The sequence below is a fragment of the Rhinolophus sinicus genome, linkage group LG10, assembly GCF_036562045.2.
Source record: "Rhinolophus sinicus isolate RSC01 linkage group LG10, ASM3656204v1, whole genome shotgun sequence".
Taxonomy (NCBI): Eukaryota; Metazoa; Chordata; class Mammalia; order Chiroptera; family Rhinolophidae; genus Rhinolophus; species Rhinolophus sinicus.
In genome coordinates, this window is record NC_133759.1 from 68952781 (window position 1) to 68976101 (window position 23321).

General features: G+C 50.6%; 1 protein-coding gene across 3 annotated transcripts in view; it reads right to left on the bottom strand.

The window, feature by feature from the left end:
• The window catches only part of ADAMTS2 (ADAM metallopeptidase with thrombospondin type 1 motif 2), a 245741-nt gene that overhangs the window by 42898 nt on the left and 179522 nt on the right, over positions 1-23321 (bottom strand). For 2 of the 3 annotated variants that reach the window (XM_074312148.1, XM_074312146.1), the window contains 5 exons: positions 11535-11691; positions 5748-5853; positions 4914-5057; positions 4407-4560; positions 3035-3148 (listed from right to left, as the gene is read on the bottom strand). In XM_074312148.1, coding sequence (XP_074168249.1) covers positions 3035-3148; positions 4407-4560; positions 4914-5057; positions 5748-5853; positions 11535-11691 — 675 coding nt within the window. The remainder of the gene's footprint in view (positions 1-3034; positions 3149-4406; positions 4561-4913; positions 5058-5747; positions 5854-11534; positions 11692-23321) is intronic. The other variant, XM_074312147.1, reaches the window with a different exon arrangement.

Consider the following 23321-nt stretch of genomic DNA (forward strand, 5'->3'; position numbering starts at 1 on the left):
CTTTCTGCATCCCTGTCCTCACCTCCATGTCACCATGGTCACTTCACATCCACAGGCAACCCCCACAGACAGCAGGTCCGATGGAGGTGGAGTGGGCCTGACACATGGAATGAGTGAGTGAATGAATAAATGGACAGATGGATATGGAACTGACGGACCTGGAGCTTCCCCAACCTAACCCTCAGGTCCATTGCCCACTTCTTTGTCCAAGGACAACAGGTCATCTCTCCGCTCTCAGCCACACCCACCCACCCCAAACTCAATTCCACGAGAAAGCTGCACACGCACTGGCCCTGGTTTCTAAGCATGCTGATTTCACTCACCGCCTCATCCAGCTGAGGCACAGGGTTCTGAACCCCAAAGGTGCTGCCGACACCCCTGCCTCCCAGGCCCCACAGTGAGTGAGCCATGAAGTGACAGGGCTCATGTGTATGTCCTGCTCCTTCTCACTGGGTCATCTCTATGGATAGAAAATAGATACAGGGTGTTCTGTGCCTTGGAAACGCTGGGCACACAGAACTGCATGAACAGGCGTATGATGTGAGCGCAGGGGAGAGGGGAGAATGTATTCGGAATGGCCCGCTGGGGAGTGTGGACAATGACAATCCCAGGCTGTGACCCTGCTGGGGGACCCAGGGACAAAGAGGGACTGAGGGGGACAGCTGAGTTCAGCACAGCCCCACATGATCTGTTATTTCTCCAGCTGGGCCAGACTTGACCCCTACTCCCTCCCCACTCTCCTCTCTCCTTGCCCCTGTGGCTTTTCTTGCAGGAATGACTACCTTCCAAATACAAAATTACACTGCAAGAGTAACTAAGGTATTGAAACTTATAGATGCACACAGGTGGAATTTCTGATAGGCCCCCCCAGGAAGTACACTCCCTCCTCCTCTCTCCCTTTTCCTCTCCCCCACACCCCCCACACACCGAGAATCCCTGGCTTAGCACAGTTTCTAACCTGTGCTCTTGTGAACCAGGGCAGGCTGAACCGAGCCCCAGCGCTGCCCCCTTAATCAACACAGCTCTGGTTTTTAATACGAAACTGGCAATTGTATTTACTGGGCTAAATTAACAAAGGCTCCTGCCACCAAAAAGAGTGAAGGGCCATGGCTGGGTCAGTGGTTTCTGTGAGGAAGGGGCACTTGGGCCACATCTGTCCTCCTTCCTCACCAGACACCCCCCCCACCCACAAGAGAAGGGGTCCAGTTAGCTAGGGGTGCAGGCATTCGACCCATATTCTCCCCGTGGCCAGGATCCTATGGGTGAAGGCCAGCCACACACCCCAGGTGAGCAAGCACACCTGTGCAGGGCCTGCACCCACCCCCATCTGCCTTCTCTCTGCTCAGGGTGGACTGGGAGGGGTGCCTAGGGTAGGAAGCCATGCTGAGTAGTCTCATCCTGCAGGTCAGACTGTACTAAGCCCCCCTTTGGGGTTATGGCAAACGTTTCGAGGTCCTGTACCCTTCATCAAGCTCCTGTGGGAGGAAGGCTTCATGGTCAGTTCTGCCACTACCAGGTACCTGGTGTTTTACTACCAACGTCCCACTTCCAACTTCTAACAGTTCATCAAGTCTGGGGCCACAGCCAATTCATCTAGGCACCTCTTAAAAATATAAATCCCAGGACTTCAAACAACACATGCTGGTGAATGTTCATGGCAGCACATTCACAAAAACCAAAAGGCGGAGACGGTCCAAATGCCCATCGACGGACGAAGGGATCAACACAACGTGATCCACCCAGACAGTGCGATGTTACTGAGCCACAAAGACGAACGAAGCCCTGACACAGGCCACAACACGGACGAGCCTTGAAAACATGCTGAGTGAATGTAGCCAGACACAAAAAGCCACATATTATGTGATTCCAGTTACATGAAATTCCAGAATAGGTGAACCCATAGAGACTGAAAGCTTATTAGTGGTTGCCAGGGGCTGGACAGAGGAAGGGAGTGGGGAGTCACTGCTTAACAGAGTCTCTTTTTGGGTGATGAAAAAGTTCTGGAACTATACTGTGGTGATGAATGCACATCATGAATGTACTAAACTCCACTGAATTGTACACTTTAAAGTGGTCAAAATGGTGAATTTTATGTTATGTGGATTTTACCATAGTGAAAAAAATAAAAAACAAAAACAATTCCTGATCCTTATCCCAAACCAAAATCTTCAAGGGTTGGCCTGGGAATCTGTAGCTTTAAGAAGCTCTGCCAGGGATAAAATAAAATTAAGCAGAATTTGAGACCTACCCAGAGGAACCTCAGGCTGAGCTGATTTGGGGACTTTCTAGGCCTGGTGCTGAGTACCTGTGCTGGAGTCCAAGCCCCTCCTGGACACAGCCCGCAAGGGGGAAGGTGGGGGTCTGGTCTGCACAGCTTCCTTGGGCTGGGTCCCTGGTGGGCTGGGACCCAGGCTGAGGCTCATCTGTATAAACCAGCCCCCAGCAAGTGATTGGCCCAGGAGTGGGTGTGAGACTTCATCTGAGCCAATGAGAATCAGGCATAGAGTTAGGTGTGGACGTACTGGGAGAGAACAACCTTTCTGCAGATTTGCTGGAGAGTGGGAAGTGGGCCTGGGCCCGTGGCATATGCTGGTGGGCAGCCACAAAGTGACCTTCAGGGACAAGTCATCCTGCCAGGGGGCAAACATTGAGGTATGGGGATGAAGAGACTAAGCCTGATGCTGGGGACCCAGTCGCAGTGAGACCCCAATGCTGGTCTCAAGGTGAGGTGACCCATACGGTGCAGGAGTGACAGAAGGCCCCTGGAACCCCAAAGCTGCTCCTCAGAGGAAGGGGTTCTAAAGCACAGTGAGGATCTCTGAGACATCAGGTTTGCTCCAACAGAATAAACAGTGTGTGGGAGGCACAAGGGCAGAAGCTGTCACATGTGGGGGTTATTAGAAAGAAGGCAGGGGAAGGCTGCAGGAGAGGGGGGAGGGAGGCTGAGAAGGCCCCCAGCCCCACCCACAAGCACTCAAGGGACTGACCCTGGAGATCTGAGCGTGTCAGGGACTGGTCCTCTGCCCTCACTCACCTTGCCAGAAGCACACATGGTCCCGTCCAAGGGGGGGCCCTTCTTGGTCTTGCAAAAGTAGGGGTTGTCAGGGTGGCTGCACCACAGCTGCTTGCAGGGGTCGAAGGTCCGGAACTGGAAAAGAGCACCAACAGCTGGCCGGGGTGCCTCCCACGGTGGGGACCTCCTTGGGTGCCACCTGACCCCCAGAGTCCTCTTGGACAGCTGTGGAGCCAGGCATGGCTTGGCTGCCTGTGACAGGCCTATGTGGCTAGCAGGTGCCACAAGCTCCACATGATGCTGGGGCCATAAGAACCTCGAATGTATAGCTGCTACTTTGAGTCCCTGTGGGCTACTGGGCCTCCCCAGCCTCCTGCCCTGGGCAGCTGCACCTCGCTTGGATCCTGAACAGACAACTGGGAGCCAGTCTACCTGGCATGAGGGCTGGGTGGGCATCCCTCTGGCCCAGGTAGGAGTGGCTGGTGGTCAGGAGGGGCTGTCACTACAGGGCCCTAAGGGCATCTGCTGCTCCCTTACTGTAGACTCCACCTCTTGACTCTCTCCTGAAGCCATCCCCTCTGTTCCAACAGTCCCTGCCCTTGCTCCAGCCTAAGGGCCTCTGGAGCTTAGTCACCTCTTTCCTGAGCTTTCTGCTTTCTATTCTGATAGCTCTTCCTCCAGGATGTCCCTGAGAAATACAGCTGAAACTCAGACCTGGCCATGCCACTACCCTTCTTCAAACCATTCCAGAGCTCCCCATTGCCCACCACATTCCTTAAGCTGTCATGCAAGAGGTTAGACAGCCTGCATCAGTACTCGAATCCACCACTTGCTTACTGTGTGGCCTTAGGCAGTTTACCTAACCTCTCTGGGCCTCAATTTCCTCATCTGTAAAATGGGAATATTCTGCTTACTTCCTACAGGCAGATGAGATGGTCATTGAATCAGACACTAACAATCATGAAAGCTCTTGCCACACTGCCTCACACTGGGTGGGCCTGGATCAGCAGATACACTCAATTTTGATAACCAGTGTTCCTGCTGACAGCTCTGGCACTCTACCCTAGGGAACAGCTGGTAGCTCATCTGCTATGTCCCTCCTTCGCACCTGTGATTCATGCCTTCTGAAATGCCTTCTCCTCTGCCCCTGCCTTTACACCTCACTTCCGCCTAGAGAAGCCCTCCTGAAGTCTGCAGGCCATGCAGGGGCCTCACCAGGCCCCCATCACCCCTTGCTGGTCCCCGGGTCACAGCCCTTCCTACCCAGGACCAAGTCTAGACTGTCTGGGTAGGCACTGGCTGTGACTGGGTGAGAAGCAGTGGGTGCGGAGGGCGATGCTGCACCCTGGGGGGCTGTCCCACATGTCCCCGGCGTGCCAGCTCCCACACTCACCGCAGTGCACATCATGTAGCCCAGCCCGAAGTCAAAGCGGCACTGCTCGTTCATGGAGTAGTGCAGCCCGGGCAGCTGGGGCAGCGCTGGCCAGTCATGGGCGAAGGGGTCATCACGTAGGCAGTCGTAGGAGCTGTGAGGACACACGTGGGCACTGCAAGCTGCCTTCAGCGGGACTGGCCATCCAGTCCATGAGGCAGCCTAGGCCCCTTGTGGAGCCATGGTGCTGGGCCTGTCTGCCACTCAGCTCTCAGTTGTGCTGCCTCAGTTTCCCTGCTGCATACCTGGTCCTTGGTGAAAGCTTGCCCAATCCCAGGTGTCCATTACAGGTGTCCCCAATAGTGGGATCCCCCACACCACCCTGCACTGCTCTCCTCCTTCCCCCTCTCCTGTGCCTTGGTCTGGAGGACCCCAGGTCAGGGGGCTCAGGCTGGGCCAGCCCATGGGAACATGCAGGCTGAGCCCAGAGCTGCAAGTAGCCCTGGGGGGACACTGGGTGCTACTCACTGCAGGTAGCGGCTCAGCTCCTGCTGGCTGCAGCGGGACCAGTGGAAGCGGTGGAAGGCTGCCTGCACCAGGGGTGCCATGATGCTGCCCAGCCTCACCTCGTCACCGCAGCGGTTGCCCTGCCCATCGTGCTCCATGCCCAGCCTGTGAAGAGGAGGAGGGGTGGGGGAGGGGGGCAAGGCAGCCTCATTGGCCCACAGCCGGCCTACTGTCAGCTCTCCCCACCCGAAAGCCAGGACAGCCCCGTAAGCTGCCCCTGCCAGGCCGCTGGACCTCTGCTGTACTAACCTGCCTGCACCAGGCAGCACCGATCCCCCACCAGCCAGAGCCTTAGAGCCAGGGGCTGCCTGGGGAGATGGCATAGCAGCAGCCCCTCAGTGTCCTGTCCCCGCGCAAGAGCAGGCGCTGTGGCATGAGCACACAATGGAAGCGCAGGCATCCACAACCCAGCTCTCCGAGCGCCCACCCCACATTCTCCCTGCACAGACCCAGGGCCCTGTGAGGGTTCTCATCAGTGGCTAAAGAGCCCCAAGATTCAGGTGGTGCCTGGGGCACGCCTACTCCACCTCCGCTCTCTGCTCCTGGGCAAGCCTCCCTCAGAGCTGTTATTCATCTGTGAAATGGGATAGGGACCCCTGGGGGGTCTACAATGGCATAATCCATGGAAGGCCTCCAGCACCCACTTGGCCCATTCTTTGATATGTTTCCTTAACAGAAAGTGGACCTTGGGCAGTGCTGGGAAGACAGGACATCATATCCCAGTGCTTTTCATATGGGATGTGTCCCTCTTAGAGCCCTTAAACCCCAGACAACAAGGATGGTGAGGCCACTTACACGTGGCCGGTCTCGTGGGCCACCACAAACGCTGAGGAGAAGCCGTCCTCGTGGTTCAGGGTGCAACTGCGGATGGGGTGGCACATCCCAGTGACAGGAGCATAGCCTGGGAGGAGACAAAGGGTGGCTCCAGCTCCCAGGTCCAGAACTCTGAGTGCAACGGGGTACTGGCCCCAATGTCCCCCACCATCCCCAAAACAAACAAGCAGTGAACTGCCCCTGGCTGGCACAGCTCAGGAGGCTCACACCCTGGGCAGCAGGCCTCAGTCCTGCCCACCAGTGTCCACCCTGCCGCTCAGGTCTCACCTGGGAGGACTCTGTCACTCCAGCAGCCTCCCACTTGCTGTTCTCTTTCCAGCCACTTCCCACCTTCCCACTTGGCTGAGTGACCTTCTGGCCTATAGACAGTATGTTGCTCTCACACTTCCTCCCACTGCTGCAGGCACCTGGCCCCTGGTCTGCCTGGCATCACACGCCGAGCCTACCTCAGGAAGGCCTTCCCTAGATGCCCCGTGGCATCACTGTAAGACCCCAGGAAAACCCACTTCCAGAAGGCACAAGGGGCTGCAGTGAGGGTGGGCCCCAAAGCTGCTCAGGGGCAGAGTGGGCAAGGAGAGCCAGAATGCCACACTGTCCTGTTGTCCACACAGAGGGGGAGGACAAGCCAAGTGGACTGAGGGCACCCAGCTATGGATGGCGAGGCCCCTGGAGCCCTTAGCCAAGCCAGCCAACCCTGGGCTCCGGCTGAGAAGATTCTGAGCCACATGGTGCCTAAGGTTTCCCCTCCTCCAGGGGTATGTGGGGAAGGTGCTCCCAGAGGAGGGGTGAGGTGGGGAGGGGTGCTGGCCGCAGGCACATCTCCCTAACATGGATGCAGAGAGACCCTCCAACTACCCCCATGCCCAATCAAGTGGCTTTGAAGGATACACTGAATTCCCAGGTAACAGGCGCCCCTGCCAGCCTGCACCTGGTCACTGGGTTTCTTCAGATGTCCCAGGGAAGCCTAGAGAACCAACCGCATGCCCACTGACAGGGAGGGGGAGGGCTGGGCAGCCTAAAACTGAGCAAAACTAGAGAATGGGGCCGTCATTTGGCCCTGGACAAGATAAAGAGGTGCATACAGAGCTGCGTGTGCCACAGGAGGCCTCTGCTATGACAGTTGGAGGTCCAAGAGGCCCGCAAAGTGAGGAGCCCCAACTCTCAGAACCCTGACCTCGCCTCACTCCCCTCAGACCCCATGGGCAGATCCCAAGGCAATTTGTTCAAAGAAAAAAGTAGAGAAGAAGGGAAGAATGTGGTGGGTGTGTGCTGGTTTTAGACTTGCCTGTAATCTAACTGTTGTAATCTAATCAATAGTAATCTAACCACTGTCTTTTCCCCCTTTGAATAAACTGGACAATCTGTATCTTCAAGTACTTTTTGTTCTGTGGATGTTGAGATGATCCTTCCTGAATCAATGTGCCAGAGCAAAACTTTGAGCTCTTCCCTTTGTCCTTTGTATGCAAAGCGTGCAGAATGTATCCAGGCAAGTATTTCTCACTCACCCTGCTTAGCACCACCCGGGCCTTTACAATTTGAAGGTTTAAAAGAGTATCTTTGTATTTTTCTCTATACCCTTCCCTCTTATTTTATTTTGCTGTTGTTCTTTTCCTCTTTCTGAAAATCTTATTAGATACATATTGTACCTCCTGAATTGTCTATATCGCCTAACTTTTCTCTCATATTTTAATCTTTTCGGATGCCCTTGACCCTTTACTTCAGCTTTTGAATTTTCTTTTTTATCCTCCATATTTTTAATTTGTCTGTAATATTTTTAAAAAGTCTTTGTTGTTCTCTAATTTTTCCCAGCAATCTGTTTTGGGTTGATGGATGTATTTTCCCAAAAATTCTGGGAATGTTACTTTTTAAAAGATTATTTTCCATTTTCTAAATTATCTGTTTCCTCTGGAGTCAGTTTTCTGATTTTTCTTTTCCAACTTGGTCTATATTTGTGATAATTTTTTTTTTCTAATGTCTGGTAATCTCTTCACATTTTAAGTGAAGGCTGCGGTCACTTAATATAAGAGTTGTCAGTTTCCTCTCGTATGGAACAGTTGTGCAGTTGTGCTCACATTAGAGCTTTCACGGGGACCACACAGCCAACAGTGCTCTACTCGTCATCAGCTGGCCACACCACTGTAGGGCTTGAAGTGACGCTAACAGCCCATCACCATGAAGAAGCACCAACATCAACTAGGACCCTTGCTCTGTGACCAGTGGGACAAGAGTCATATTCTCTGTTCCCACACGTGTCCTGTTGGAGTGCCGATCAGTGTGGCAAAGGGAATGACTCTGGTGCCAGAGATGGTTTATGAACGTAAACTAATCTTCTTCACTAATCTTAACCTGACCAGCATCACTTGAGAAGTCTCCCTAGTTATGCAAATATGGGCAAGTGGTCAGCAGAGAGAATCGGTTAAGGGAGCAGAGCAGTGCATTTTCCAAAGCAGTTGCACCAATTTCTATTCCTACCAGGGAAGTACGAGAATTGCCTATCTTCATCCTCAACAAGATGCAGGATGTTGTCTTGTTTATTTTAGCCATTCTATTAGGTGTGTCTCGGTTTCTGATTGTGGTTTTGATTGCATTTCCCTAATGCCTACTGAGCTTGAGCACCTTTTCAGATATTTACAGATCATCCATGTTTTGTTACGAGCCTGGTAAAGTCTCTTGCCCATGGTTCCACTAGGTTGTTTGATTACTATTATCATTATTATTATCAATTTGTCAGAGTTCATGTATTTCAGATATAAGTTCTTTATTAGATACGGTATATGTATTATGAATATTTTTCCCTAATGGATTAATGATGCCTTTAATGAAGAATAGTTTTTAATGCTAATGTGGGACTATTTATCTTTTCCATTGTGATTAGTGCTTTTTATCTTTGTTTTAAGAAATCTTCTCTTGCTCATAAAATAGGGAGATAGCCTATATTATTTTCTATAAGTATTATTTCACCTTTCATATGTAGATCTAAAATCCACTAAGTTAAGATCTAAAACATCCACAAATATGATGTTTGTAAACAAAGTAGGAGTGTCAGGCTTCATTTTTCCCAGTTTGGATACTCATTTGATCCAACACCATTTGTTAAAAGACCATTGTTGCCCTCTACAGTGCCACCTTTGCAATAAATCAAGAGTTCATGCATAAGTTCAGTTCTGGGCTCTATTCTGTTCCAATGACCCATTAAAATTTAAGGATTAAAATTTAATCCTTGCATCAACCTTATACTTTTTCACTATTGTGTCCTTATAAACATTGAATACTTCGATCATCTTCTTCAATTGTTCTTGGCTATTCTCTCTGCCCATCACATTTCTATATAAACATTAGAATCAACTTGTCAATACCCTCAAAACATTCTGCCAGAGCTGCACTTGAACTGGAGTTTGGAGAAAACTGGTATCTGTACCGTAGTGAGTCTCCTCATCCATAAACATAGCATACCCCGTCAGTGACCATCTTTTATGATTTCTGTAAACATGGCTTACAGTTTTCTGGTCTAGGTCTTGAACATATTTTGTTAGACTTATTCCTAGGTATTTGCTGCTTTTTATTCTATTGTAAGTGGTACTAATTTTTAATTTGCTTGTTAGAATGCAAAAATTTAATTTTATATATTGATGTGCTATCCAGAAAAATTACTTAATAATTCTAATGATTTATTTATAGATTCTTTTGGATTTCCTATCTACACAAGTCTATCATCTTCAAATGACAGTTTGATGTTTTCTTTTCTGATTCTTATATTTTTATTTTTTTTCCTTGTCTTATTTCACTGGCTGGGACCTCCACTACACTGTTGACGAGAAGTAGTGATAACAGGCATTCTGGACCTATTCTCAGCCTAGAGGAAACACTTTCAACATTTCACCATTACATATGATGTTGGTTATAGCTTTTTTTGGGGGAATATCCATTAGCACATTAAGAAATTTCTTCTAGTCCTGATCATAAATACATTTTTGTAAGATACTTTTTCGGGATCAGTTGAGAAGATCCTATAAATTTTTCTTGTTTATTCTGTTAATGTGGTGAATTACAATGATTGATTTTCAAATGTTAACCCAACCTTGTATTTCCAGAATAAATTAAAATTTATTGTGATATAGCACTTTTTTGTTGATATAGCACTGGATTTGATCTGCTAATATTTCGTTTGAGATTTTGTGTCTGTATTCATGAGAGAGATTCGCCTATAATTTTGTTTTTAAAATGTCTTAGATTTTGGTTTCAATATTAGCAGGTCTCATAAAATTAGTTGGAAAATTTTTTCTTCTTTTCTCTGCAGGAATTTGTATATGATCGGTATTATTCTTCCTCAAAAATTAGGAAAAATTCTTGGGCAAAGCTGTCAAGTTCAGGAGTTTACTTTGAAGAAAGGCTTTTAATTAAATTAATTAAATTCAATGTCTTTAATTGATATGAGATTTTCTATTTTTTCTCAGATTTTGTTTCGTCAAGGAATTTGCACATTTCATCTACGCTGACAAATGTATTGACACAAAACTGTTCAAAATACCTTCTCATTATCTTATCTTTTTAAAGTAAAATTTGTAATGATGTCCCTTTTACATTCGTGATTTTAGTTAATTTGTATTTTCTTTCTTTTTTTTTAAAAATTAGTATTGCTAGGCGTTTTTAAGTTTTAATCCATGTTTTTAAAAGAAGCTAATTTTGGTTTATTTATTTTCTCTACTGCACTCTTGTTTTTCATTTAACTCTTACCTTCATAATTTCTTTCCTTCTGTTTTTGTTGAGTTTAGTTTTCTGTTCTTTTTCAAATTTCTTGATATAGATGTTTCTATGATTGATTTTTTAGCCTTTTTTTCTAAAGGATCTTAAGACTATAAACACCGGTCTAGTCATTGTGCTAGCTACATCCACAAGTTTTGATATGTCATATTGTCATTATCATTCAGCTTAAAAATATATTCTAATTTCTACTGTTATTTCTTCTTTGAACCATAGATTATTTATGAGTATATTGTTTAATTTCCAGGTATTCATAATTATTCAAGTTATCTTTCTTTTCCAGTATGGTCAGGGAACATAGTCTGTGTGATTTTGATCTTTCATATTTTATTGACATTTCCCTATGGCCCAGCCTAGTCTGTTTGGGTCTATTTTCATGTGTACTTGTAAAGATTGTGTATTCTCAAGTTGTTTGGTGTATTGTCCTATATATATCAATTAGGTCCTGTTGTTTAATTCAAATCCTTATCCTTACTGATTTTATTATCTGTTGTTCTTTCCATTACTAAGAAAAATACATTAAAATCTTCAACTATGATTTTAGACTTGTCAGTTTCTTCTTCTAGATCTGTCAGTTTTACTTAGTTTGAATTTTTAAGTAAAATCTTTAAACTTTTAATGATTGAAAACTTACTCAAATTCATTTTTTAAAACCTGGGGGCAGCAAACAGCTCTGAAATCCAGCCTCAGGTCCTATTTGGTCTCTGGACTGCCAGCCCCAGACTGCCCATTTCACCACCTGTTCTTCTGATCTCCACTGTTTCCCTGGCGGATGTGGTTTCTTGAGGGAAATGGAAGAGGCCCTGGTGGTTTTGGGGAGCCCAGGGTCACTGGTGCTGACCCCTGCCCTTACCTGGCCAAGGTGGCCACAGCCCCCCTGTCCTGACATTCTTCCTTGGCCTGGGCCAAGGCTTCCAGGACCTGTATAGAGCTGGTGGCTCATGCCCAGCCCCCTCCTCTCCGAGCCCCCACAGGAGTGAGGCTTACCTTGCATGCCTGAGGGCCCAAAGTCCTGCCGTGTGAGGAAGATGGCATGATCGTGGTATTCATCATGGCTTGTGTCCGGCTTCTGTTGGAGGTAGGCCCAGCGACAGACATTCTCCAGGCTCTGAGAGGGGTTCCCAATCTCAATAAGGCTCATGGACTGCAGGAGCAGAAGAGACGGAAGAGGGGTTAGTGTCTAGTGACCAGCTGGGGGTTGAGCAGGCTGCAGTGTTGACAGACCCCATCCTCTGGGAGCTAGTCCAGGTGGCATGAAGGCCCCTGACCAGTCCCTCTCAGGACCTGCCTCTCACTTGGTTCCATTCTTAGCTCCCTGGTCACACACACCTGGGTGAGTTTCTGCGTAAAGTCACTGCCCAGTTTTCAAGTGAGATGTGGAAGCAAAGCTCTGAGGTCATCTAAGGCCTCAAATAGTCCATTCAGCCCACGCCATTTCCAGGGCTCCCTGCTATCTTTCAGGCACCTGTTCTGTAAAGACCCTGGACAGGAGGCAAAGGACATGTGGGCCTCACCCGAAGAGCTCGCAGTTCGGGCAGGGTCCAGGGCAGGGGAGAAAGAAACCCCAACATGGTGTGCAAGCCCAGAGAAGCAGAGAGAACACTATGTTTTCACCGTTTGAAGACATTTACAGAAAACAGCACAACAGAGGGAAAAAACTCCAGCAAAGGAGTCGCATGAACAACAGGACATAGAGCTGATTCCCTCAGGAGCCCTGGGGAGGAGCAGGCATGCACTGTTCTGTATGGTGACACATACCCGACGGCCACGGCTGTGCCATTGGCATTCAGGAGGGAAACTGAGGCTGTGGAAAGTCAAGTAACTTCCCCGAGATCACACAGCTAGAAAGCAGAGTTGAGATCTGAACCCAGGAAGTGTGAAACCAAAGTCTATATTCAATCTCCTGCCCTAAACTGCCTCCCCAAATAAAACATGCACCAAAAGCACCTCAAAAGGAAAGCTCCTTCAAGTGGCACATGCCCCTTTCTCTCTCAAGCCTCGCACGAGGCGTCTGGTTTCTGCTTTCACCATATACGCTCATCACCAAAGAAGTTCTCTCCAAGGAAAGGATCCTGGGCCTGATCTTTCCCCTTAAAGGCACATCTGCCCGTAAAGTAGAGATTTGCACCCCTCGGTAGATGGACGAAGGTGTTCTGTTTCTTTTCTCTCGTAAACATATCCATCAAGCATAGCCACACATCTCTCCTCGTGTGGATAAGCAGCAAGAGTAGATTTAAGGTATTGTTAGTAAGCCAGCGTGTTCCACAAAGCGGAAGAACAATTTGAGGCCAGGGAGGACTGGCCATTGCCAGGAGTCTCATGCATTACCCAAGTCAATGACCGCATGGTGGCAGACCAGTTCCCAAGTCCCAAGCACAGAGCCAACTGCTCCTGGGAGATGAGATTAACTATTATAAAAAGATACAGTGAGTCCTAATGAAATAAGTCATAGTCCAGAGTAAGAGGTCTGGTGACCAGGACCTGTTGGACATTGGCACAGAGGTGGACAACCCAGAGGTAGCTGGAGGGGCAGAGAGGGGCACTTCCTGCCTCCCTGGTGACTGAAGGGGTCATGTGACCAGCTCTGGCCTATAAGCTATGAACCAAAGTGATGTGTGTCTCTTCCTGGTCAGAGCATTTAGTTGCCCCCATGAGACCCTCTAGAAATTTCTCCCTCTGGCATGTAAACCAGCAACGTTGAGGTGGTGGCTGCTCTGTCACCCAGGCCTTGCGTGACAATGAGACTAGAGTCCTCTGTCAGCTCACACTGAACATAGAGCTTGCACAGGAAGTGAATCTTCATTGTGAGCTGCTGAGATTGGGAGCTTGTTTGTTTCTGCAGCATAACTTCACCCACCCTTGCTGATACGGGAGGGGCTGAGGAAGGGAACGGCATCTGTATCACATCCAAACCAGACCCCTGCAGGTCAGCCCCTGTCCCGGCCAGGTGGTAGTTACCTCCAAAAAACATTGAGAGGTCACAGCACTAACGGAGGGATCAAGCGAAAGGATCTGTTTTCTAGGGAGTGGACTTTAGGTGGAATGAGAAGGAAGAGACTCTTATGGGTGGATTAGATTTAGTGCTTGAGTTTGGGGCCTTGTGGTTGCACCCCATCAAACTTAAGATTGCCAGCCCAAGTCCAAATCAGAGGCTCATCACAAAGGCTGCTAATGACCCCTTCATTTGGCTGGCCACAGATCCCCCTGAGGGGCCACTCCGCCTGTTCCACAGGCCTGTTGTACAGCTCAACAGACTTACTAGATCCCTTCCAGAAAAGGGAGCCATGTCCCCCAGCCTAAATGTCAGAATATGCTACATGGTGGCCCCGCCTGCCCTAAGTTCCACGTGTTTGGACAGTTGTAGTCTGGTCACCTCCAGTGCCCTGGTGGGCTACAGTGACTTCTACCTTTGCTCTTTTGACAGCAGTAGCCCAGTCCCCCTTTGTTAAACATCTCCTCTGTTAATCTGGGTCTGACTATAGGCTCAGGGGTGAGAGGGCTCAGGCCTGGCCATCCCAGCTCTGCATCTTCCTGGCACTGTGATGGTTCAGGGAACACCAACCAGAGTGGGCCAAGGAGTTGGAAAGGTGTGAGACAGTGAGCCTGGAGCTGCTGCCCCCTCCTACCATGGGAACAGCCCCAACAGAGGAGAAGCCGGCACAGAACAGAGCAGAGCCCCGAGCTGGAGAGACAGTGACTCTCATGTCCTCACACACCCAGGCCTGAGGCCAGCCTACCAACAGATCTGTCTATTATCCACTGCTACATAACAAGTTGTTCCAAAACTTTACAGTCTAAAAACACCCTAAATGTTTATTATCTTGTGGTTTCTGTGGGCCAAGAATCTGAAAGCCACTGAGATTGGTACCTCTGGCTCTAGGCCTGTCATGAGATTGCAGGCCAGCTGAAGACAGAGGCTGTGGCCTCATCTGCAGGCCCCTAGGGAGGACCAGTGCCCACACACTCAGGTGGCTGCTAGCAGGATTCAGTTCTTCCTGGGCTGCGGGACTGAGGGTTCCCTGTCACACCGCTTGGGCCTTTCCACACAGCAGCTCGCTTCCCCAGGACAAGTGATCTGGGAGACAGAAGAGAGCACACATCCAAGATAGAAGCTACAGTTTGTTTGTAACTGAATCTGGGTCTGTCCCACAATTAAGGGGAGCGAACATGAACACCAGGAGGCAGGGTCACCCGGGACCACCTTAGGAGGCTGAGATGCATCTCATTTATGTGCGTCAGGAAATTCTTCCTTGTGTAAGTTGATTTGAGTTGTGTTATTGTCACTTGCAGCTGAGAGAGTCCTGAACTTCCTGCATTTACTCCTTTGAGGAAGGATCATGGGAAGCCCAGTCAAGGGCACTGGCTGGCAGACAAAAGCTGGTGGCAGGCCTCCAGGGTCCAGCTGGTATATCCCACACCAGTGGGAGAAGAGCTGTGGCCATGTCTTTGAAGAGAAGTCAAGAGTCAAACCAGAAAGACACACCCGTGTTAGGGGCATGGGTGAGGGACGGAGCCAAAGGCGGGAGCCAAGCTGAAACGGGGAGAAGGAGCAGGCTGGAGACAGAGAGAGGCCTGAGCACTCAATGGGTGGGCTTGTGAAAAGTGCTGGGAGGATGTCGCAAACCCAAATGCCTACCGGGCCAAGGCAGGTGGTGTAAATCCGTGAGGCAGGTTGATTGTAAGAAAAATAAGTCTTTCTTTGATTTTGCCTATTTAGAAGGAGTGAGGATCCAGAGCAGTGTGTTCTATTATGATCAGGAAAGTGGGGGCAATCAGGAGTGGCGAGGACCGAAGCAAACCAAAGAGCCCATGCACAGCTGAAGGGACAATGAGAGCGCCCTCTACTGCTGGCACGCAAGAACAGAGGCTGGAGTTGCTAGACTGGATTTCTTAGGCCAATTTTAAAAGCTAGATTTTACAAAGAAGCCTATTTCATAGTAAATGTTGGCTCAAATTAAAGTAAGTTATATGCACAAAACAAAATACATCCCCCAGACTACCAAACTGAGAGCCTTGGAATAAAGGTCTTCGGGAGGACAGCCTCTTCTTGCATACTTCCAGACTAGACCAACACTGGCCAGCACCTCCTCCCTTCCAGACGCTGGGATCCCCAGGTTCAGTCCAGGTTCCCAGCCCCTCTGTGGGGACAGAGCCCCAGAAAGTAGTTTACAGGCTCTCGGCCTCACGTGGAGGAGTGCTGGCTCGGGTAGTAGATGGCCGTCAGCTGTGGCTGATTGGCTGTCAGCTGTAGCCAGTTAGCCAATTAGCCGCTAATATAACTGCTGCGGCTACGGAGGAGAGCCGAGGAGAGTGGAGGAGAGTGAAAGAGAGTTGTCGGTGGGTTGCAGACAAAACGGACAGCAGGTCGCACGTCCAGTGAACCCAGCCTCCAGTGAGACCATAGTGGTATGACTCCCCTACCTATGGCTCCGTGGGTGTTCCTTTTTGGCCTCACCATATCCTGCGTTATGTGGGGAGCGGGACCAGAGACCCTGCAGGCCTCCCCGCACGACAAATGGTGCAGCGAGCAGGGTCTCCCGCACGACACCCTCTCAGCAGCCAAAGTGATCTCGCTGCTGAGGCAGGATAATTTATTGCAATATTGATTTGCGTTTTGTTCTGGCCTTGTCTTTCCTTCACCCATTCCAAGAAGGCAGCCTGCCACTTACATTTTCCAGCCCCACAGAGGTTTGTACTGCAGAGTCCAGGGCAGAAGCTGTTTGGGACTCCCTTCTAGTTTTTGGGTTCTGAGGAGACTCCCCAAGGGGAGGGGTAGAGAGAAGGGTGTAGGAGGGGCTGCATTGGGCATGGTGGCCCTGGGGAGGCAGATTTCAGAAATTAATAGCCATGCACTGGGTCCTAGAAGCCTGCGCCCTGTACGGATAGACAGGGAACACTCCAAGAGATTGAGGAGGAGGAAGATGTCAGCATTGGGCATCCAAGATGTGGGAGTTGCTTGTACTTCTTATGTACAACTTCCTGACATTTCTTGCCCGTCTCAGATGAGCACAAGCAAACCTGGACCTCATCCGTGCTAGGTCTGGAGCATTCAGGAGGGTATGGGGGACCTGGGGTCAGTCAGCAACCTGACATCGACCTTGTGCCTCATGGCAGGTGTAGGGCCCATGTGCATTTCAGAAAGAGGCTTCTGGGTCGGTGAGAAGGGGGACAGTGGCCACTGAGATGGATGGGGGTGTGCCTAGTGCAATGTCAGCAGACTCAGGACCCTGGGTAGAAGATGAGAAAAAGAGGTGTTAAGACTGGCAGGTGGGGTTGAAGGGAGGTTTCTAGTGATGGGGCCTGTGCAGGAGGCATGAGGAGATGACTGAAAACTCCAAGGAAACGTGTGGTGTCTGCAGCACCCAGGGACAGTTGAGGGACAGTCGTTTCGAGCCCAGCTTGCTTGCTGAGGAAGAGCTCAGCAGTTTTGTTTTGGGGTGCTCTCCCACTTCTCAGGGTACAGCCCATGGATGGTCAATACAGGTGCTCTGCCCAAGGCTGGCCTGGGACCCAAGTTAAGCCAGTGAAACAGAGGTTCAAAAGGACAGAAAACTGGCTAAAGCAGGTTTGCCTAGCCTGGCCGCAGCCCCCTTCCCCTCAAACACCCATAACCCCCTGCTTCCTGCACCCCAGGCTCAACCCTTTTTTGACCTACTCGTCCTACTTCCTGAAAGCCACCCCCAGCCTTCCTGCATGCCTCGAAGGCTCCTCACAGACAGAGATGTCCAGGCAGAGACATTGGGGTGGCAATGCAGGCCCAGGGCCCAGGAAGGAGGTCTAAGCCACATGGGTCACTCTGTCTCTATCGCGACCTGCCACTGGACCTGCCCACAGCCGACCTCCTCCCTCTCCTTCTTCAGATGGGCCCCCTCTCAGAGGCACCCCAGGCCCTGCCATTCCATGCCCTTGCGATGTAGCACAGAATGTGAGCTGTGGCTCTCCTCCCAGCCATGAGAGGAGATTCAGCTATTTCTCCTTCAGAAGTGACAGAGAGAGGCTGAGAGAGCGGCGTGAGAGAGAATCTAAGAGAGATTCTCACACCCAGCAACCTGTGGCATCTGCGGTCCTCCCAGCCTGAGGGCTGGTCTCCTGGCTGCCTGCTCATCCCTACATGGCCTTCACTAGGAAAGCTTCTTTGTAAGACTCTTTGCCTGTTTCCACCTATCCTGGGGTGGGGATCACGCATGAACCCAGAAATGGGGTGGCCGCAGAACCACCCCACCTCGGATCTCACAGGCCACTGGCCCTCCCCCAGAGGGAGCTGGGCCCAGCTGTCCAGAAGGAACTGCAGTGAATGGGCATGTCCGCACCCTGGGCTGGGTGGCAGCTGTGCGGTCGAGTCTGAGCTAATCACTGGGCTCCGGGTTTACATATATCGTCTAATTTAAACTGTACAACTGCCCTAAGATATAGATGCTGTCATTATCCCGTTTTCTGGATGAGGAACAGAGTCTCAGACAACTGAAATAACTTGCCCCAAGTTCCACCTCTAGAAAAAGATGGAGGTGACCCACCTCCCCTACGTGGAGTGAAGGGCAAGGCTGAGCGGCCCTGAGACGGCCGCTAGGTGGCGCTGCTTCCCAAGAACGGCGGTGCCGGGGCGGCCTCTCTGAGCCCCGCGGACACTGGGTTGGGGGCGCTTTGGAGGCCAGAGACAGCCTCCGGGTCCTACCCTGAATAAGTCAATTAAGACCTGCCCCATAAGTTCTGTTGCCATCACCTTTCTCTGACATTTCCAGTGTTTACTCTCAAATGAGCTGAATTATTTATGCTCTTCCCTCCTTCTGCCCTGGAGACAGGAGGAAAATGGACCTGCAGCCTGGAGGCTGGTCTCTCCCAACTGCGCCTGGCCATGGCTCCGCCCACGGAGCCCCATGGACCTCTAACCGGCCCAGCAGCTCGCCAGGGCACCGTCTGATAACAGGTGGGGCTCACCTGGGCAGCAGGAGAGCTGTGGGATCAGAAACTTGCTCATCCATCATCCGCTCCATGTTTTTGGACAAGTTAACTCACTGTCCCCAGCTCCCCATCTGCAAAATGGGCACAATTACAGTGCAGAGCCAGGAGCAAGGGGCTTCTGACTATACCAGTCAACGCCTACCTACAAATGTTCCTTGTCATGTTGCTGTCGGCCGGTGCACCCAAAGGGGCTGACCGAAGCTCTGGGGGTCCATGTCCCAGAGGGTTTGTCTTCTCAAAACCACGGAAGCCTTCTCAACTGTGCTGGCCCCTGAGTGGTCCTGCCTCCAACCACCCTCCCAAACATGCAGGAAACAGGATAGCATGCGTGTAGAGTCCAGGCCTGCAAAAAGGCAGGGCACACTTCTCCATCCCCACACTGCTGACGTTTGGGGACATGTACTTCTCTGTTGTGGTGACTGTCCTGTGCACTGTAGGGTGTTCAGCAGCATCCCAGCCTCTACCTGCTAGATGTCACTAACATCCCCCTGGGGGGTAGCAAAATTGCCCTCTGTGGGGACCACTGGCATGGGGGGCCATTTGAGGGGAGCAAGGGGCCTGGGGCTCACACTCCCAGACTTTGGGGTAACAGTGTCAGCCTCTTGTTCCCAGAGCAAAGTGGCTCATGATTGGGTCACTTTGGCAGGCTGCTGGCCTCGGAGCCTGCATCCTCACTGTCAGGTGGGGGTGATGATGTGACTGCCCCATAGAGCTACTGTGATGGGGAAGTGAGTGACGTCATCTATGGGGTGACAGACACGGCCTGACCCCAAGGGGGCACTGCTGACAGATAACTCACATGAACACCCTCGTTACAGCTGTCATTACTAGTATGTGCGAGTCTTACTGGGAACACTAAGGCTCAGTGATGGTAACTAACTCACTGAAGGATTAGCACGGCCAGCATTCACACAGTGTCCCCCGGTGGGGGCAGCGTGGGCTCCCTACAGGCTGAAGGTCTACTCCCTGAAGCTCTAGCCTGTGATGAGCTCCAGTCCCTTTATGACAGGACTCTTGGAACCCCAACACAAGTGAGGCCAGACGGCAAGCTCCTAATTCTCTGCCTGGACTCCATGCCATTAGGGCAGGTCCTAGACATCCTGAGGCTGGGAGCACGTCCCCAGAGAAAGCCAAGTGACCAGCACAGGTGCTGCAGCACGGCCCTAAGTAGGCTCGGCCACAGCAGGTCTCCAGGGCAGGGTCCAGGCCAGCACTTCCTTGTCCTTCTGGGGAGCCCGCAGGTCTGGCTTAACAGGAGCCAGGATGACCAGGGGCTGCTTACCATGCCTGATCCCATCAGGTTGGGGGTTGGGACCCACACTCTGGGGAGACCAGGGGGCTGTCTCTGAAGTGCACAGGGGTTTCCCCTGTGCTGCCCCTCACGCAGGTAGAGAAACTGAGATCCAGAGCTGGCAGGTGATGTCCCAGGATGCAGAGTAAAAGGATGGTAGCATTGAGCTCTTGGACACTGAGCCATGGTTCTTGGTGTGCTGAGTCCTCACTCCCAGCACTCTCTTCTCTTCTTCTCTTGCCTTCCACTAAGAGACTCAGAATTTCTCAGACCTTTCCCCTCCATCGCTGAAAAAACCCTGCGAGTGTGCCACAATTCGCCTTGACCTGGTCTTTCATGACAAGGTACTTGTTGTTCTTCTCAGATTGTCCCCAAGTCTCTGGTTTCCATTTGCTCTGATTTTCATCATCCTAGGAAATATTTAGAGTGAGAACAGTTCAGTAGCTTTGGTGCTTTCTCAAAAAATCAATTGAAAAGCCAGTTGCTATGCAACCCTCAAGTGCTGCGATGTTTCGCTCCCTGGCGGATGGCATATTGTATAAAATAAGATAATCCCTTTTCTTCTGTTTCTTTCTTTCTTTCTTTTTTTTTAAGAGATGGAGAAAAATTTGTTTTAGGAAAAACTTGAGATAACTCGGAGGCATCTCATAAGCTGGAAGACAAACAACATGTCACTCACACAAGTGCTACCAATTTTATTCCCATTGGAGCCTGGTGGGGTGGGGAGGGGTTGGGGGGGCGGGGCCCTGGGCTGGGACAGGCATGGGGGAGCTGGTTTATTTCTGTCATGATTTGGAATGAATAACAGGATCTGAACACCTGGGCCACCTTCTGCCCCAAGTCTGGGTGTCGGCCTCACAGTCCCCCAGAATCCCCTGGAATCTTGGGAGGATGCAATGAAGGCCCCTCCCCTCACAAGGGTCCTGGCTGCAGTCACCTCGGTTTTGCCAAGCTTAAATCCTTCTAGGGATGGGGGCTTCACTTCTTGACAGGAAACATGTACTTCCTTGAAGAGCAGCTCATGAGAAATCATCCTTACCATGAGCCAGACTATCCCCAGACTGCCAGCGCTGTGCCTCTGGCCCCTCAGATCCCAGCTGGGCAGTCACCTGCCTGGCCACTCCATCCAGAGCACCCCGCCCCCACTCTGTGACTTCACAGAGAGCTTATGCTCCAGTCCTGGAGAGCAGGCAGGTCCCAGGATCGATCTGGACACGTCCTCCTGCTTCCCATGACCTCGTATGTCCCTCAGAGGCCTGAAAATAGGGCCTCGCCCGGGTGCTGTGCAGAGTGGAGTCTGTGGCTGGTGGACACAAATTGGTACCATCCACAAGCAGGTAAGTACAGAAATGAGAAATATTTATAGCAATTGGATGGAGTGATTTTAAGCCTATGGAATTTAATAATAAAAAGTTGAGGCTAGTATTTTTGCATATCTTGATTTTTGTCATATTTCCCTTTCCTAATAATTCCTTTTGAGTGTATTTTGCAGAAGCATTTGTCAGTGAGGGATCTTTGGCATTGAGGCGCTCCATGTGTCCGGCCTGGGCCTCGGCTCTCACAGCTGCTCTCCGTGGGTTGTCACTTTCCTGTGTTGTCTGATGGCTCCGTGTCAGTGGGGTGGCCTCTCCTTTCCCACAGACATTGCTTTGGAGCCCTGCTGCCCACAACGTGTCCTTTAAGTCAACGCCAGGCACTTGACACTGTTCTGAGACACTGGCCAATGAGGTGGGGCCTCCTCTTGGACCCTCCTCACCCAGCCACCTCCTAACTCTACTGTCCCCTGCCTGCACTTCTGCAGCCTGCCTTCCTTAAGGAAATCAAGGGGGCTGTCTCTGGAGTGCACAGGGGTTTCCCTGGACTTCACTTGCCCTTCACAATCCAACAACCGTGCAAAAGAGGACAGAGCATCAGTCTGGCCTGTAATGTTCTGGAATCCCCTGGGACAAAGAAGCCCCGATGGGTGCCAGCCTCTTCCAGGGACCCACCACAGTGTCAAGAGGTCTGACGTGGGCCCCGGGATTCCAGGGACAGGCGGGTCAGGAGAAGGTAGGCAGAGTATGGGGTGAGCTTTGCTACAGAAGATGGGTCAGCCCAGCTGTGCCCCCAGGGCCAGCAGAGGGGCGGGCAACATGTTGACCCTCCCCAGCAGGCTGAAGAGACTAGCGATGGCATGGGCTGGCAATCCCCCACATCTTGGTATGTCTTCTATTCTGATTCCTGCGATGCCCTCAGCAGAGGTCTGAGGCCAGTCTGCTGAGCCCCTGGGTAGGGTGCAATGAGCACTGTCTGGATTTAGTTTTGGGAGCATGTATCCAGCCTGGCTCTTCCTTCTACACTCCTTACCATCTTAGATTCCCAAACCCCTTCCCAGTGGGAAGGCAGGGAGGCAAGGGGGGTGGGGCAGAGTCCCCTTGTACTCTTAGTTCTCACTGTACTGGTCCTAGTCCACCTGAAGCTGCCCCATTGCCCATGTGGGCTCCAGTCATCCGCCTTGCTGGCTGTCGGCTCCAAGCAGCCCCATGGCCTGTGCACAACCCTACACTGTTCCAAGGGAGAGCAGGCTGCAACCTGACAAAAGGGTCCATGCCCACTCCCTTTACTCCCCAATCTACCTACGGGTAACTTGGTGGGGTACCAACATGGCCCAGGGAAAGCAGAACTCTTCCCCATGAGGCAGGCACATGAGGGGCAGAGGTCAGACCAGCCATGGCCATGAGGGAGGTGTTTGCACACCTGGGAGGTACAGCCTCACACTGGCCAATTGGCTCACCCAGAGGTTCCTCAGGGATGTAGGTGGCAGAGTCCCGAGGCCAGCCACAGGAAAGGTAAGACAGTGCCCGCAGGGCAGAAGAATACAGACTCTTCCCCAGCTGCCCCAACCCACCACTGAGGTGAGTTGCCAAGAGAAAGCATGAATTCCTTTTACGTCCTCCTTCAAATCAGGAATAGAATGCTGGACATGATGGAGCCCTGTGGCATGCCATTGGAGACCCTTCTTCAAATGCTATCGTTCAGTTAACAGGATTACGTGGACTCTACCATTTTTAAATGATTTTTAAAATGTAAACTATTCTTTCATAATTAAAATGCACTGTTTTGGTTATAAAAGAAACATGCTTATCATGATAAATTAAGAAAAGCCAGTAAAGTACAAAGAAGAAAATAAAAACCCATGGCCTAGTGCCTACTGTTCACATTTGATATATTCCTTCCAGTTCCTTCCATAAATATACCTGTATGCAAAACCACAGTGCAAATTTCTATCCTTTAAAATAAACAAACAAAGCATAGCTGTAACTATTTCTCAATGCCCTTCAACATACTTTGAACTGGGACTTATTGGCTGCCTAATACTCTACCACACAGATGTACTATTATTATTCAACTAGACCCTGCTATTGGACAATTTAGGTTGTTTCCAGTTGTTTACACTTAGAAATGAGGCCATGACTGCTGACTTGCTGCTAAAATGTCATCTGCAGCGCTGATAGCTACTTTGGGATAGAGTCATAGAAATGAAT